Raw genomic sequence first — 17,105 nt, 5'->3', positions numbered from 1 at the left:
CAAGAGCCGGTGCAGACTCAATGGGCCGAATGGCCTCCTTCTGCACTGTAAATTCTATGAGTCTATGATTAATCTAGGACAATGGTTTGGCACAACATCATGGGCCGAAGGGCCTGTTCAATGCTGTATTTTTCTATGTTTCTATGTTCTAAAGTGGTAAAGAAAGCAAGGAGTGAATATGAAGAGACAATATCAAAAAGGATCAAGTACTTTACAAATATAAATCAGTCAAAATAAAATTAGCAAATGTGAGATGCAGCCTGAGAGTATGGTGAGTTATCAGAAGGTAAAAAAACTTTTAAGATTCTTAACAAGTAGTTCATTTCAGTGTTTACAAAAGAGAAGACCAGGTTGGGGAGGGGAAGGTAAATCCTGAGTTGTTCCTATAACCAGCAGGGAGCCCAAATTTGCATATTTAAACATCCTTCCATATGCTTTAGCCGCAAGAGCTGGGCACCCATGTAATGGTCTTCCTAAAAATTGAATCAAATGCAAAAAGGTGCACAAAGTGCAGAGCAGATTTTTCTCTGCCGGTCATTCTTTTTCAGCAAGTGAACAAGTCCCTATCTCAACATTTCAGAATAGTTTAGATGAAGGGTTGAAGGAAAAAATACGAGATCAAGGGCCAGTGGATGGGATTAGAATTACTGCTCATCGGAGAACCGGGGTGACAGTGGCCAAAGACAAAAAGCTCTGAATATATCTTTGGGACAAGGAATCATGTAATTATAGCACCTTTTGGATCTGTAATAAAGGCAATCTGAGCCACTTCAAACAGGTGGAAATAGTTGTTTACCTTTAACTATCAAGATTGTGGACCGACACATTTGTAGAAAATCATTTAATTTATATAAAAAACAGTACTTTTGAAAATTAACATGACCCCAGATGCCGACAAAATCTTACAACAATATATAAGTATAGTAACATTTGGTTGGTTATTATTAAAGTTCACGTAAAGTTGTCATAAATTCAGATCTTTCAGTCATTGTTGGAGAGGGAGCATCCAACACTGACTCCCATTTAATCTGCCCATTTGCTATTTGATGCTGGGGCATTGTATTTCCTGATGCCAACTCCAGCAGGAAGGCAGGGATGAACACAGTCAGAAAGCAAATCGTCAGACGTAACTCCAGCGCAGTCAAGTCCCCTATTCTTGTCATGAACTGAAGGCACATGTTTGTCTTAAGGTTTGTCATCAGTTCTTGACTCACATTGTTTCAAATGGAGCTATCAACCTCAATAGTCCCCCCTCACTGACAGTGCTAATCTCCCTTCACCCCCAATAATGTTCATGTCCCCTTCTTCATCCCTGACAATGTTCCCCCTTTCATCTCCCACAATGTTCACCCCCAAAATTGTTCACCCTTCTCTCTTGTGCCAATGTTCACCATCCTCCCTCACCCCCAACAATGTTCACCCCTCTTCCTCACCCCTTAACAATGTTTGTCCCCCTCTCTTGCCTCCAAAATTGTTCACACCCCCTCTCTCACCTCCATTAGTGTTCACCCCCTCAAGCCACAAAAACAAAAAACTACTCAATGCAGTGTTCACCGTCCACCCCACACTCCCTGTCAATGCTGACTCTTCTGACATCAGGGATTTTAGAGGTGAGCTGGGAGAGGGTGAACAGAGGATACCGTCTTTACTCTATTGAAGGTAGAATGAAACAGAATTGGCATTTTGGACAAACTTTGCTTTGATTTACTCTGTGATGCCTGCTTAGTTAGATATTCAGGTCAGATTTTCCAATTATTTCCCTTTATAATCTATTTCTGAACACAATAACAATACTTATCACCAAACTTGCACCTATAGAGGCTGGTTTAGCACAGGGCTAAAGAGCTGGCTTTTAAAGCAGACCAAGGCAGGCCAGTAGCACGGTTCAATTCCCGTACCAGCCTCCCTGAACCGGTGCCGGAATGTGGTGACTAGGGGCTTTTCACAGTAACTTCATTGAAGACTACTTGTGACAATAAGCGATTTTCATTTTCATTTCTATAGACGGGTTCCTTGTAAAATCCCAAGAGCAAAAGCAATTTGTGCCCAGCTTCTATTAAGGCTTGTGCCTACACATTATTTTTAGAAGTAGGCATGTTCAAATATAACACTGGATAAAAGCAAATGACGTCGGATGCTGGAATCTGAAACCAGAAAGAAAATTATGGAAAATCTCAGCAGGTCTGGCAGCATCTGTAGGGAGAGAAAAGAGCTAACGTTTCGAGTCCAGATGACCCTTTGTTCAAATATACCTTGATTCAGAATATACTGATCCCAGTTTCTTACACACAATATTCATACAAAGGTTGGACAGCCAGTATGAAACAAAGAGCCTTTCACTTACTTTCTTTGGTGCATTGGAGTGATACCCGGCTTTTACTTCGACACACCTGCCTATAAATAAATAGAGAATGAGTAAACATATATTGATATAATTTGTAACTCAGCAGCTCATTACATTCTTCTCCATAAGTAAATGCTCTCTCACATTACAATATTACTCTTCAAATGTACTTCATTGGCGGTAATGCACTTTAGGATGTGATAAGGTAATAAAAGATGCTTTAGAAACGCAAGTTTTTGGAATAAATGATCAGTTATGCTAGTGCTGCAAAAGCAGCTATGGTGTCTGCTTTGGTGAATATCAAACAGATACTGGACAAAAATCACAGATCTGAGGTCAAATTGTTGTTCCATCTGAACAAATGAAAAATTCTCACTCCGTTCAAAAACCCAGATCATAAATGCTGTAAAAAAGCAGAGCTCGCTCAAATCGCTTGACTTTTACTGTATTGATGGAACAACAATCTGAACAAAGGGTTGCTTGACCCTTTAGACAAGAAAGGACGTCCTTTCCATTGTCAGTGATCTGACATGATCAATAGGTGGCACCATAGCATCCAAAAAGAAGAACCCTGAGGAGCTGATCATGCTATTTGAAAATATTTGAATACATCACACGTTGAACATAAAAGCACAGTTGACAATGTTAGCTGACAGGAGCTTAATACAGAACTGATATCTCTCTGTCGTTTAGTTTAATGGTAGTGTAACCTGCTGAGTTTAAATGGGTTAGCAGCTTTGCTAAAATTGCAGATAAAAGAAAGCTAGACAATAATGTTGAGCATTTCTCTGCTGTTATCACCAAGAGGGATTAGCATTTCCAACTCTAATGTCAGAAGGTCCAATCCGTGTTCTAGACTGTCATAATGGTGGAATTACGATATTACAGAGTTTAAGGTTAACTGTTGAAAAGATAAGTTTCTCTCTCCAAACCTTTAAATTGGGTTTAAAAGCCCTTTCCAAAATGGACAATATGGACACATACCGCTTGTTCTGTGTTCAAATTTTGGCAGACACATCTTTCTAGAACTGGCTACAAAGTCATTAAAATGTAAAAGGTTCCTCCAGGGATGTCCATTGTACCTCTAAGAAGTGTGAAACCCCTTGATCTCTGAGAAGTTGAGACAAAAAAGGGACTTAAATTGACCTCAATGTAATTAACCTCTTTGCTTGGTGGAATGATGATTCATCGGAATTACAATGGCACTCATTTTGTTCTTGGTCGTGATAAAGACAGGCTGAACCCCTGGAAAGAGCTCCAAGAGGCATCATCAGAGAGGTTTTCTATTATAAGATCCAGAAAGGAATCCACATGGAGTCGAACAGGTTGAATCAAAAGGAAACCAGGTTTAATGCACATAGAAAGAGTACAGAGCAATTCCTCTACGACTGAAGACAGCTGTCAGTTCATGGCCGTCCAGTTTTATACAGGATGTAGAAGGGGCACCCCATCCCTCAGTGGGGGAAACACATATTCCCCGTCTCTGGGAATACCAATCCCCCAGTCTGATAGGTGTCCCATGACCTGCTTAAGCCCAGGTTATGACATTTTCTCTCTGCCATCAGTACTCAAAGAGGCAAGTATTAAGGTATTAAAAATGAACCGTTGTTCTGCCGACAATCTGTCAGAACAGAAATAATGGGGAAAAATAAACCTTCTCTCCCAAAAGTTGCTTGACCTGAGTCCACCTGTAAAAGCCAAACAAGGACCAGTCGACTTCAGAAGCCATTGCAGCTGCTAAACTGAATTTCAAATTGATATATTTAAAAAATATTTTATTCAGGCATTTTCATGAAAACAAACCAAAGTAGAAGCAAAATGATTCAACATTATAAATAACCAATACCCCCTCCCCACGCACCTCACTCCCCTTTTGCTGACTCCTCAATCCTCTTTTCTCTCTTTTTTAAAATAAATTTAGCGTATCCAATTATTTTTTTCCAATTAAGGGGCAATTCAGCGTGGCCAATCCACCTAACCTGCACATCTTTGGGTTGTGGGGGTGAAACCCACGCAGGCACGGGGAGAACTTGCAAACTCCACACGGACAGTGACCCAGGGCCGGGATTCGAACCCGGGTCCTCAGTGCCGTAGGCAGCAATGCTAACCACTGTGCCACCGTGCTGCCCCTCAATCCTCTTTAAAGAAGTCAATAAACAGCTTCCACCTCCGAGTGAACCCGTCAGCCCACCCCCTCAGGACAAACCCGACCTTCTCCAGCCTCAGGAATTCTACCAGGTCGCTCACCCACATCCCCCCACTTTTAGAGGCGCCAGGTCCCTCCGTCCAAGTAGGATCCGTCCCTGAGCTATCAGGGAGGCAAAGGCCAAGACATCGGCCTCTCTCGCCCCTGGACTCCCGGGTTGCCTGACATCCCGAATATCGCAACTTCTGGACTCGGGGCCATCCTTACCCCCAACACCTCGGACATTATGTCCGCAAACCCCTGCCAGAACCTCTTTCGTTTCGAACATACCCAGAACATATGGACATGATTTGCAGGCCTCCCCACACACCAGCCACACCTGTCCTCTACCCCCTCAAAAACTTACTCATCCACGCTACTGTCATATGTGCCCTGTGAATCACTTTAAACTGGATGGGGCTTAGCCTCGCACACGACGAGGACATATTCACCCTCCACAGGGCCTCAGCCCATGTCCCAGCCTGCACCTCTCCTCCCACTTTCTCTTCCCACTTATACTTTATATACCCCATCGGGGCCCCCTCCCAATCCAACAGCTCCTTATAGCTCAGATACCTTCCCCTCCCCTATATCCTCCTTCGACATCACCTTGTCTTGCAACCCCAAGGATGGTAACCCAGGAAAAGACAGCAACTCTCTCCTCACCAAATCCTGCAGGTACCTGAAACCGTTCCCCCTGGGCAACTCATACTCTTCCTCCAGGTCCTCCAATTTTGCGAAACTGCCACGTATGAATAGGCCACCGTATCGCTCAATCCCTGCATGCTGCCACCCCCGGAATCTCACATCTAGCCCCCGTGCAAACCTATTATTATCACAGATCGGTGCCCACACCGAGGTATCCTCCAGTCCCAAATGCTGCCTCCACTGCTCCTACACTCTTAAGGCCAACACGAGCGCTGGGCTCACAGTGTGTCTGGCTGGTGAGAATGGCAGAGACGTTGTCAACAATGCCCTTAAGCTTGTTCCCCTGCAGGAAGCTGCCTCCATCCACCCCCATGCCGACTCCTCCCCAACAACCCATTTCCTAACCATGGCGATGTTCGCTGCCCTGTAGCATAGAACATAGAACATAGAAAAATACAGCACAGAACAGGCCCTTCGGCCAACAATGTTGTGCCGAACCTTTGTCCTAGATTAATCATAGATGATCATAGAATTTACAGTGCAGAAGGAGGCCATTCGGCCCATTGAGTCTGCACCAGCTCTTGGAAAGAGCACTCGACCTGAGGTCAACACCTCCACCCTATCCCCATAACCCAGTAACCCCACCCAACAGAAGGGCAATTTTGGACACTAAGGGCAATTTATCATGGCCAATCCACCTAACCTGCACATCTTTGGACTGTGGGAGGAAAGCAGAGCACCCGGAGGAAACACACGCACACATGGGGAGGATGTGCAGACTCCGCACAGTGTCCCAAGCCGGAATCGAACCTGGGACCCTGAAGCTGTGAAGCAATTGTGCTATCCACAATGCTACCGTGCTGCCCTTAAGAACAAATTAATCTACATTCCATTATTCTACCATAATCCATGTACCTATCCAATAGCCTCTTGAAGGTCCCTATGCCCCCACTACTCTCATAATTCATAATATTCTGCAACGCCAGACCCCCTTCATAGAACATAGAACGTAGAACATAGAACACTACAGCGCAGTACGGGCCCTTCGGCCCTCGATGTTGCGCCGACCTGTGAAACCATCTGAAGCCTATCTGACCTACACTATTCCATTTTCATCCATATGTCTATCCAGTGACCACTTAAATGCCCTTAAAGTTGGCGAGTCTACTACTGTTGCAGGCAGGGCGTTCCACACCCCTACTACTCTCTGAGTAAAGAAACTGCCTCTGACATCTGTCCTATATCTATCACCCCTCAATTTAAAGCTATGTCCCCTCGTGTTGGTCATCACCATCCGAGGAAAAAGACTCTCACTGTCCACCCTAAAAACCCTCTGACTATCTTATATGTCTCTATTAAGTCACCTCTCAGCCTTCTCCTCTCTAACATAAACAACCTCAAGTCCCTGAGCCTTTCCTCGTAAGACCTTCCCTCTATACCAGGCAACATCCCAGTAAATCTCCTCTGAACCCTTTCCAAAGCTTCCACATCCTTCCTATAATGTGGTGACCAGAACTGCACGCAGTACTCCAGGTGCGGCCGCACCAGAGTTATGTACAGCTGCAGCATGACCTTGTGGCTCCGAAACTCAATCCCCCTGCTGATAAAGGCTTGCACACCATATGCCTTCTTAACAGCCCTATTAACCTGGGTGGCAACTTTCAGGGATTTATGTACCTGGATGCCGAGATCTCTCTGTTCATCTACACTACCAAGAATCTTGCCATTAGCCCAGTACTCTGCATTCCTGTTACTCCTTCCAAAGTGAACCACCTCACACTTTTCCGCATTAAACTCCATCTGCCACCTCTCAGCCCAGCTCTGCAGCTTATCTATGTCCCTCTGTATCCTATAACATCCTTCAGCACTATCCACAACTCCACCGACCTTCATGTCATCTGCAAATTTACTAACCCATCCTTCTACACCCTCTTCCAGGTCATTTATAAAAATGACAAACAGCAGTGGCCCCAAAACAGATCCTTGCGGTACACCACTAGTAACTGAACTCCAGGATGAACATTTGCCATCAACCACCACCCTCTGTCTTCTTTCAGCTAGCCAATTACTGATCCAAATCGCTAAATCACCTTCAATCCCATACTTCCTTATTTTCTGCAATAGCCTACCGTGGGGAACCTTATCAAACGCCTTACTGAAATCCATATACACCACATCAACCGCTTTACCCTGATCCACCTGTTTGGTCACCTTCTCAAAAAACTCAATAAGGTTTGTGAGGCATGACCTACCCTTCACAAAACTGTGTTGAGTATCGCTAATCAACTTGTTCTTTTCAAGATGATTATAAACCCTATCTCTTATAACCTTTTCCAACATTTTACCCACAACCGAAGTAAGGCTCACAGGTCTATAATTACCAGGGTTTTCTCTACTCCCCTTCTTGAACAAGGGGACAACATTTGCTATCCTCCAGTCTTCCGGCACTATTCCTGTCGACAAAGACGACATAAAGATCAAGGACAAAGGCTCTGTAATCTCCTCCCTGGCTTCCCAGAGAATCCTAGGATAAATCCCATCTGGCCCAGGGGACTTATCTATTTTGACATTTTCCAAAATTGCTGACACCTCCTCCTTTTGAACCTCAATTCCATCTAGCCTGGTCGACTGAACCTGAGTTTTCTCCTCGACAACATTGTCTTTCTCCAGTGTAAACACTGACGAAAAATATCCATTTAATGCTTCCCCTATCTCCTCTGATTCCACACACAACTTTCCACTACTATCCTTGATTGGCCCTAATCTTAGGGCCAATCATCGCTTCCTCGCTTCTGCTCCAAAAAAGCTGTTTCGACCCACGGGCTCTTCCCCGCCCATACATACAAACCCAGAGATCAGCGTGTTAACTTTTTAAAATAATGACTTCCGGACAAAGATTGAGACGTTCTGAAATATGACCAGGAACCTTGGTAGCACCGTCATCTTTACTGTCTGCACCCGTCCCACCCGTCCCAGGTATCCAAAACTCACCCCCCAATACCTTGCACGGCAACTCCCCTAACCTCCTCTCTTGCCCTCTGGTCTCAATCTGGAACACTTCGCCCTTTCTCCCGTTCAACTTGTACCCGGAGAACTGTCCAAAGTCTTCCAAAATCTCCATAACATTCCCAATGGGTCCGAAATATAGTAGAGAGAAGCCCTGTGCCATCGCCACTACCACCGCCACCTCCTGCCCCTCCGACATTCGCCGACAACGGTCTGACTTTCTCAAACCCAGTTTGGTACTCGTCTATCACTCCCAAGACGCAGTCCTCAATTCGCGAAGCCTGCACCTTCACCAGCAACTTGGCATCTACAGTCAATAGCGATATCGGGTGGTACGGCCCACACAGCTCCAGATCCTTGTCCTTTTTCAACATCAAAGAGATGGATGTCTATGATAGTATAGGGGGGAGTTCCTCCCCTCTCCCTCAGCTCATTATATGCCCTCACCAGTAGTGGCCCCCAGGTCCCCCACAAACTAAACTCCACCGGGAACCAATCCGGATGCGTGGCCTTCCCTGTCTGCATCACCCCCATACTTTCCATCACCTCCCTCAAACCGATAGGGGCACCCAATCCCTGCACCAATTCCTCCTCAACCCTGGGAATCTCCAACCTGTCCAGGAACCGCTGTATTCCCGGCCGGGGGCTCCAACTCCTACAATCTCCTGTAAAACCCTTAAATACCCCATTCGTCCCCACCGGGTGCAGCAATAACCTTCCTGCCTCGTCCTACACACCGCCAATCTCCATCCCCACCTCCTGCTTCCTCAGCTGGTGGGCCAGCATGCTGTTCGCCTTCTCACTGTTTTCAGATTCTGGCCCTCCATAGCTGCCTCACCACCTTCCCGAGCGCACTAGCCGGAACTTCTTCAGGAGCCTCTGCCTCTCTTTCAGCAGCCCGCCTCCGGGGCCTCAGAATACCTCCCGTCCACTCTCAGAATCTCTTCCATCAGCCGTGCCATGTCTGCCCATTCCGCCTTCTCCACATGTGCCCAAATTGAAATAAACTTCACCCGAACCACCGCCTTGAGTGCCTCCCACAGTGTGGAGGCCGTGACCTCCCCGTGTCATTTAGCTACACGTAACCCCAGATGACGGCTCTTCCACGCTTGTACACCTCCTCATCTGCCAAAAATTCCACATTTAGCCTTCACTGCGGGCGAACCCCCCCCCCCCCCCCCCCACCCCCCAACCACTCCTGCAGTCCACTCGCAAATCCACCCAGTGTGGTATGTGATCGGAGACCACGATCGTCGAATACTCTGAATCGACCAATGCCCTGTGCACCACAAAAAAGTCAATCTGGGAGTACAGCCAGTACACATGGGAAAAATATGAGAATTATTCTTACTTCTGAAAAGTCATAGGATGGTTTAGCACAGTGGGCTAAATAGCTGGCTTGTAATGCAGAACAATGCCAGCAGTGCAGGTTCAATTCCCGTACTGGCCTCCCCGAACAGGTGCCAGAATGTGGTGACCAGGTGCTTTCACAATAACTTCACTGAAGCCTACTTGTGACAATAAGCAATTATTATTATTATATTATTAAGCCACCCAGAGGTGGGTCGGGTACAACACACCAAACGTCACCCCCTTCTTGAAGAGGGCAGCCTTGACCCAATTAAACCCAGCCCTCCACTTCGCCAGTTCTGCACCCAGGTCCTGGTACACCTGCAACTCGTTTCCCCTCCCAAGTGCACTTCCTCGTCTGCCCCACCCACCGAAGGATCTTCTCCTTGTCCAGAAAGTGATGTAACTGCACCACAGGCGCCCTTGGCGGCTCTTCTACTTGGGGCCTCTGCATCAGCACTCAGTACGCTAGGTTGACCTCCAGGGAGATGGTCAAAGGCCCCCTCCCACATCAACTGTTCCAACATTTTAGCCACATTCTTGCCGGCCTCCGCACCTTCCATGCCTTCAGGCATTCCCACAATCCTCAAATTCTGTCTTCTGGAACGGTACTCCAGATCCTCTAACTTTTCTTTCAGCCTCTTCTGAGTCGCCCGCATCAACCCCACCTCAGCCACTAACAAGGCCAACTGTTCCTCGTGCTCCCTCACCGCCTCCTCCACTTTCTGGATCACCCGGCCCTGGGACTTCAGCCTCTGTTCCACTCTCCCGATCTCTGCTCTAACCGGCTCCACCAGTTTGGCCAGGTCCTTCACAGCCTCCTTCCTCTGCTGGCTGAACTTAACATTCAGAAATTCCACTAACTGCTCCGTTGACCATCGGGTGGGCAGAACAGACCCTTTGCCCTCTGCCACCTTATCATGTAAGCTGTTCCAGCAGCTCTTTTCTTGATCCACTCCTAGTTTGTGGATCCATCCACCAGCCTCACCATAGGAGTTACACCTTCACCAGGTACTCCTACACCTCTTTCCATCCTTTAGGCAGGGAAAGGACCAAAAAAATACACCTTGAGTGGGAGCCACCAGATGTGTGGTTGTTCACTCCATAGCCGCCATCGGAAGTCTGAATTTCAAATTTTAATACCTTCACTTTGGAAACATAGAAAATAGAAGCAAGAGGAGCCCATTTGGCCCTTTGAGCCTGTTCCGTCTTTCATTATGATCATGGCTAATCATCCAACTCAATAGCCTAATCCCGCTTTCCTCCCCAAATCCTTTGATCCACTTCGCCCCAAGTGCTATATCTGACTTCTTCTTGAAAACATACAATGTTTTGGCCTCACCTACTTCCTGTGATAATTGGTTCCACAGGCTGAACACTCTCTGGGTGAAGAAATTTCTCCTTGTCTCTATCCTAAATAGTCTATCCCATATCCTCAAACTGTCACCCCTGATTCTGGACACCCCCACCATCGGGAACATCCTTCATCCATCTATCCTGTCTAATCCTGTTAGAATTTGATAGATTTCTATGAGAAGCAATTCAAGCAGTGGGCCTGCAACAAATCACACACGGAGACTGATTTAAAACCCCATCTGCAAGTGTATTTCTTAATTTGTCTGCACATTTGTTTTTTATCACTTTTGCTTCAGCGACTTGCAGCAGTAGTTTTGGAATAAACTAACCTTTATCTTGTTTCAGACAAAAGCTTGTCTGCTGGATTATTTTTAATTTGAACCATTCGTAAAGTAAAAGGAAGCTACATTGACACACACACACAAATTCTTAGCTCACGGGCCACTTTGAGGAAACACTAATGTGGTTGTGACCAGATAGTCTCTGGCTCTGAATTCTGCGTTGAAATGTTGAAATCTAGTGGGATACTCACATATGGTGTATGTGATTGAGCCCCCCTTTGTCACATGGAATGTGTGAGCCCATTAACTCCTCCTGCCGGGTAAGATGAACCATGTTATTGATTAAAGAGGATCATGGCCATGGAGGAAACAGTCACGGAATATGAATAAAACTAATGTGATTCTCCCGACCAAAGAACGTCCTTTAAATTATTCCTAGAATTCACGATAGGCCAAATTTGGAAGCCAATATGGATAGTATTTACTCAAAGGATCACATGTCATGTTTGCAAAGCAGTCTAATGTCTTGCAACATTCTAGATTATCCAAGTGTGACGGCGTAGTGTAGGACTCTATATAATTTTCTCAAATATTAATCCTTAATTCTTATTACTAATCCTTGAATATTAATCCGTTTAGGGATTGGCAATAAATACTGGCCTAGCTGGCAACTCCCACATCCCATGAAGGAATGAATAAATAAAAAATTCACCTGAAGAGTATTTAGTAGGAATGAAACTACATTTATTTCTAAGAAGGGAAGTTTACCAGATAAGACATTTTCAATTAATTTTGATGGACAGAGGTTCAAGAGGAATTTACAGATACGAAATGGAATAAATATACGAGGCAGAAGTTTTTCAATTCAGATAGCTGCTATAACCTGCCCGGATCCTATTGGTTGGGGACAATTGGCTGTGTTATTTGAGGAATATGAGCTCCCCCAATGAGAGGGGTGGGGCAATCATTAGCAGCACAGCTGTATAAATAGAGCTGGTCAGTGTGGTACCGGCTAGAGAGGGAATCAGTAGTAAACTATTGGCCCTGTGTACATATTCTTGTAAATAAAGTTTCTGTTTGACTCTACAAACTTGTGCTGGATTCTTTGTGACCCTCACAAAAGTAGCATTGTCAGTTCATGAACGATAGCTTTGCAAGACGCCAGGCCACACACTCAAGAAAGCCAGGATACAATCGCATGCATCCATTTTAATTCTCTATTAACCTAGCAGGTTTTTACATTTGAGTTAGTTTTCTTGCATCAGTGCCATTGAAGGGTTTTATAATGATTTTTGAGTTTCCCACTTAAATCCATCACACATTTTCTGGCTCTTACCCCTTTTGTAATAAGGCCTGTAGATTGGAAACATTCTTATTTCGCCAATCAGAACTCAGGCATAACCACTTTCTGTGTTGCGTTTGGTTGTAATCTGTCACTATTTGAGTGACTGGAGGGCCCCTGTCAACAAAACATATGAGAGTTGTTAAACGGGAGAAAAAAAAGCACACTGACATTACTAATTTGTTTAATGACCATTTGGTCTGGCCTTGTTTTTCTCAGCCTAATTGTTATAAACAAAATAATTTACAAAAAAACTTTCGCATAACATTTACAGATAATTGTTAATTAACACATTCTGACCAAGTCTTTGCATTTGTCCATTTTCTACAAAGTAGACATTCCCTGACCAGCAACTGCTCACTGTGATTGAAACAAATAATTATTGGGTGGTGAGTAGGAGATTTAATAAGCCAGCCCGCGGCCGCCGCGGCCTCTGGAAGTAATGTTGGTACAGACCTGACCTTCACCATGCTGACCTGCCTGCAGCTATAATGCGCTGCAGCCAGATCAATCTGATTGGCTGGCAACTCCATTAGTCCCAGCAGCATGGAGTGTAGTTAAAAATCAGGCTGCCCACTCCCAACTGACTGCCCACACCAAGCCTTTTATGTCTTGATAACAAACCTGATTGACCCTTAAATACCTATTTACATATGATGGGCAGGCTGCCTCTTTATTATAGGGGTGAGCTCGGAAGGGGTTGGTGGGCAGGTGGTGAGGTGAACACTCGCCATATTTTACATGTCGTTCCCCTGGTAACTCGCAGAACAAGGGGATGTAAAATGCAGAGTTCCATTTTCCCCCAGTCCCACTCAACAATTATCACATTCTAATCTGTCATAAAAGGTGAAATAATGTGCTCTTGTTAACAGTTACTTGACTAATCAGCAAGATTGCAGAATCACTAAATTGCCATTAACAGGAACGTCACGAGGCACATAACATCCACTTGAAATGGATATCTTACATATCTTTTTAGTACCGCTTTTATTTTTACAGAAGTCGTCTATTTATTGTGTTTACAGTGAAATAATTACAAGGAACATTCCAACAGGAAGAAAGACTACTAGCAGCTTCTGGTCTCATTTCATAATCATCTAAATCCTCTAGGTTTTCTTTTTCCCCCTGTATTTACACTAATAGTAGATGTTTGTTTTGTATCAACAAAAAAAACAACTTCTAAGAATTACAAAATATATTTTAATCATTTCAAGAGTTAAGAAAAACTTTTTATCTTCTTTTGATTGATGAAATATTGGATTTTTTTTCATAAATTTCAAGTACCCAATTAATTTTTTCCAATTAAGGGGCAATTTAGCATGGCCAATCCACCTACCCTGCACATCTTTCGGTTGTGGGGGTGAGACTCACGCAAACACGGGGAGAAAGTGCAAACTTTCCCATATCAGCCTCCCCGAACAGGCGCCGGAATGTGGCGACGAGGGGTTTTTCACAGTAACTTCATTTGAAGCCTACTTGTGACAATAAGCAACTTTCATTTTCATTTCAACTCCACAGTGACCCAGGGCCAAGATCGAACCTGGGTCCTCAGCGCCTCAGCCAGCAGTGCTAACCACTGTGCCACCGTGCCGCCTGGAAACATTGGATCCTTTTCATTTAAGACATACCTAAGAAAAATATTGACTTTGCATTTCCTTTTTTAGATGCCAAGTCAGCTTCTGGATTGTGGGAAAATGCTGTTTCAATTTGATATTGGTCGAGATACTTCACTTTTCCTACCTAGGAACTGAACAATTTCTGAATTTACCCAGACAAGTTTCACTGGCACCAAGGAGCGTGACCATTTAGGCAGGATATTAACCACCCATGTAGACTATCAATAACATAAATTGACAACTCTGGTCATAGGCCTACATTAATGGACGATTGTGAACTAAATATTCAAAGTCAAATCCAAAGTCAAATTGCAACATTAGCTGCAAAGTGATGTGTCAGGGTGCATCCTGTGAGCCGGTTAGGGATAGGGATTTATTAATCAGTAAAAGAGTGGCCCGCAAATTACCGCACTTAAGAAAAATATATAGGCATCCTTCATGGTTTCCTGATCCAGGAGAAGGATATCCATGGCACTAATGGATAACAGCATTTGAAATTAAGTGCAAAATACACATGTTAAATTTCAAAATACTTTTGAAGAGTGATGGAGAAAAGGTCTTTCTCCCAGTGTAAGGCTGGAATACTTTAGCTCTCTCCTGTTAGGCAAGCCCTGATTTGGAGGGTTGATTTTTTAAGTAGTAGTGCACTGATGTTAGGGTAACAATATGGTAAACCTTAAATAGCGTTCCCTATTACCTAGAAGATTGTTTTCAAACAATATTTGTAGACAGCACAGCAGGTCCACCTCGCCTTGTACAGAAAGGGAAACGCGGGTCTTTGCAGAATCCCAACAGTACAGAAAGAGGCCATTTCTTAACAATGATTAAAATTATCTTCATACAGAATTAAGGAATAATATCATTTCTTTCAGGGGCAGATGTCAGATTTCAACATTAGAAGAATGATGAATTACGCAAAGGTACTAAAACCTGGGTTCTCCAACCGTACCCCAGCAAACTTCAGCTCCTTCAGAATAGGAGAGAACAAAAAGGGAGCTGGAGGGTGGGAGTTAGCGAGTCAGGGAGTCAGATGCACACACAACTAAATGTAACAGGCAACGTCCTGTGCTTGCATATTCAGGTCAGATTCTAGAAACGTTCCACAAAGCTGCATTTCCCTCACTATCTATCAGTGTTAAAACATTTACAGGATGCCTATAAAACTTGGGTGCCTGCCCATTACTCCCTTCAGAATGTTTTCATTGTTTACAAATCCATCATAAATTGCAAGGTAATCTGTTTACAACTAGATAACACCCTCAACAAGCTCATGCTGCATGATGTTTGAGAGTCAAACTGAAGTCTTGGTACACGTCTGCCTAGGCTCAATGAGTACTTTAATCCAGTGCTTCTTCGGCTGCTCATTTCTGCTTATGTACAGTCACTGATATTTACTTTTCTCAGGTCGGATTCAGTGAAGGAATGTTAATCTCAATTGCAGTATGCTTCTACAACCCAACTTTTCAAAGTGGTCACTTTTTTTAACGGCAAGGCAAGTCAACATTTAGTGAGCTCAATTTAAAAAAAATCTGTCTTAAAGGAGCACTTATTCTGTCAATCAACATATCTTGGCTAAGTAGGCCAGATTACTGCACATGAATTGCAAATGTAGTTGAGTGTTGAAAGTGCCCCTTAATCAAGAATCTACAGTACTACAAGCTACTGACCTTACCCTAAGCCAATCTGCTTGCAGGCCAGCTGGCTGAGTTCCTCCTGCCAATCATCAGCACATACATGGTAATCAGCGGTCGACCGGTGCACAACTAGTTGAGACAAGGAAGCTGCACTATCTAATAATGACACTGTAAACAAGCCACAGAGATAATATTTTCATTATCATAGAATCATACAGTATTGAAAGAGGCCATTCAGCCCATCATGCACATTTTGGCTCTTTGAAAGCACTAACAAATAGTCCTGCACACCATTCTTCCCAACAACCCTGAAAGTTTTTTGCCCCCATCAAGTATTTATCCATTTCCTTCTTGAAAATTACTATTGGATTTACTTACACTCTAGGTAGTGTATGCCAGATCATACAGAGGGTGGGTTGACAGGCAGGTGGGGGGAATAAAATTTGTTGTAATGCCATGGGTGCCATTCCTGCAACCACCTGCCAGCTCTAACTCTCACCATTGCTGATCTCCCTGTAGGATTCGTGGAGTATGAGCTTTCCAGATATGGCACAGAGGCCATCCAACTGGAACTTGTTACAAACTAACATAAAAGCCAGGCCTGGTGTGGTTAATTCTCCCAGAAAGGACTGTACTGGGAGCAAGTTACTACCTTGAGCAGAATATTGTAAAGAGTTAAACTGCCCAACTCTGACCCCACCCCACTGCAACTCTAAATGCTGCGGGGGTGAGGTTGGGTGGCCCACCTGTTCTTGGGCCAATTGGGCCCATTAGTGGCCAATTAACAGACACAGAAGGCCTCTTCCTGCCCCACCACAATCTTTGTCATGGAGGGCGAAGGCTGGAGCCATTTTTGCTGGGACAAGAGATCTGCCGGCTATTTCATTGACCGGCAGCTCTCAAGGACGAGACTTCCTCCCCAGAAGGGACAGAAGTCTAACCCTGACTCAATCAACACCCCTCTGAGTATTGGACAGGCACAGAGGAACCCACCAGAGTGGGCTCGCCACCAACTTTTCCGTCAAGATGGGAACCCCACCAAAACCTAAAGTCCTGCCTCAAAAGTTATATTTTCTCTTGACTTTTCTCTTGAAAGTCTGTTTCTTCAGGGGATTTGGCTATAGTGATATCACATCGAAGCCAAACTCAAGGCCAATGAGCACATTCTGCAGTGGGAATCCCTGAACAGTCATCAAAAGTGTAAATCTTGGCTGATCTTTTCTCCTACATTACACAGGGCTGTTGTGGCCAACAGCAACCAACATTATCACACTGGCTGAAGTCATCAAACAAAGCACAGGCCCAAAACTGAACTCAAGGCAATCTTATGCTGTGTGGCCTAG

At 44.6% G+C, this 17,105-nt stretch overlaps 1 protein-coding gene across 12 annotated transcripts in view; it reads right to left on the bottom strand.

Annotated features, from left to right (window-relative positions):
• Positions 1 to 17,105, bottom strand: part of corin (corin, serine peptidase) — a 309,000-nt gene that overhangs the window by 49,557 nt on the left and 242,338 nt on the right. For all 12 annotated transcript variants that reach the window (XM_038791255.1, XM_038791254.1, XM_038791261.1 and 9 more), the window contains exons 16-18: positions 15,801 to 15,930; positions 12,507 to 12,629; positions 2,345 to 2,394 (exon numbers count right to left, since the gene is read on the bottom strand). In XM_038791255.1, the coding sequence (XP_038647183.1) occupies positions 2,345 to 2,394; positions 12,507 to 12,629; positions 15,801 to 15,930 (303 nt within the window). The remainder of the gene's footprint in view (positions 1 to 2,344; positions 2,395 to 12,506; positions 12,630 to 15,800; positions 15,931 to 17,105) is intronic.

Source organism: Scyliorhinus canicula, chromosome 3 (assembly GCF_902713615.1).
Source record: "Scyliorhinus canicula chromosome 3, sScyCan1.1, whole genome shotgun sequence".
In the NCBI taxonomy this organism is placed as follows: Eukaryota; Metazoa; Chordata; class Chondrichthyes; order Carcharhiniformes; family Scyliorhinidae; genus Scyliorhinus; species Scyliorhinus canicula.
Note: the sequence above shows the minus strand (reverse complement) of the source record. Positions and strands in the feature narration are given on the sequence as shown.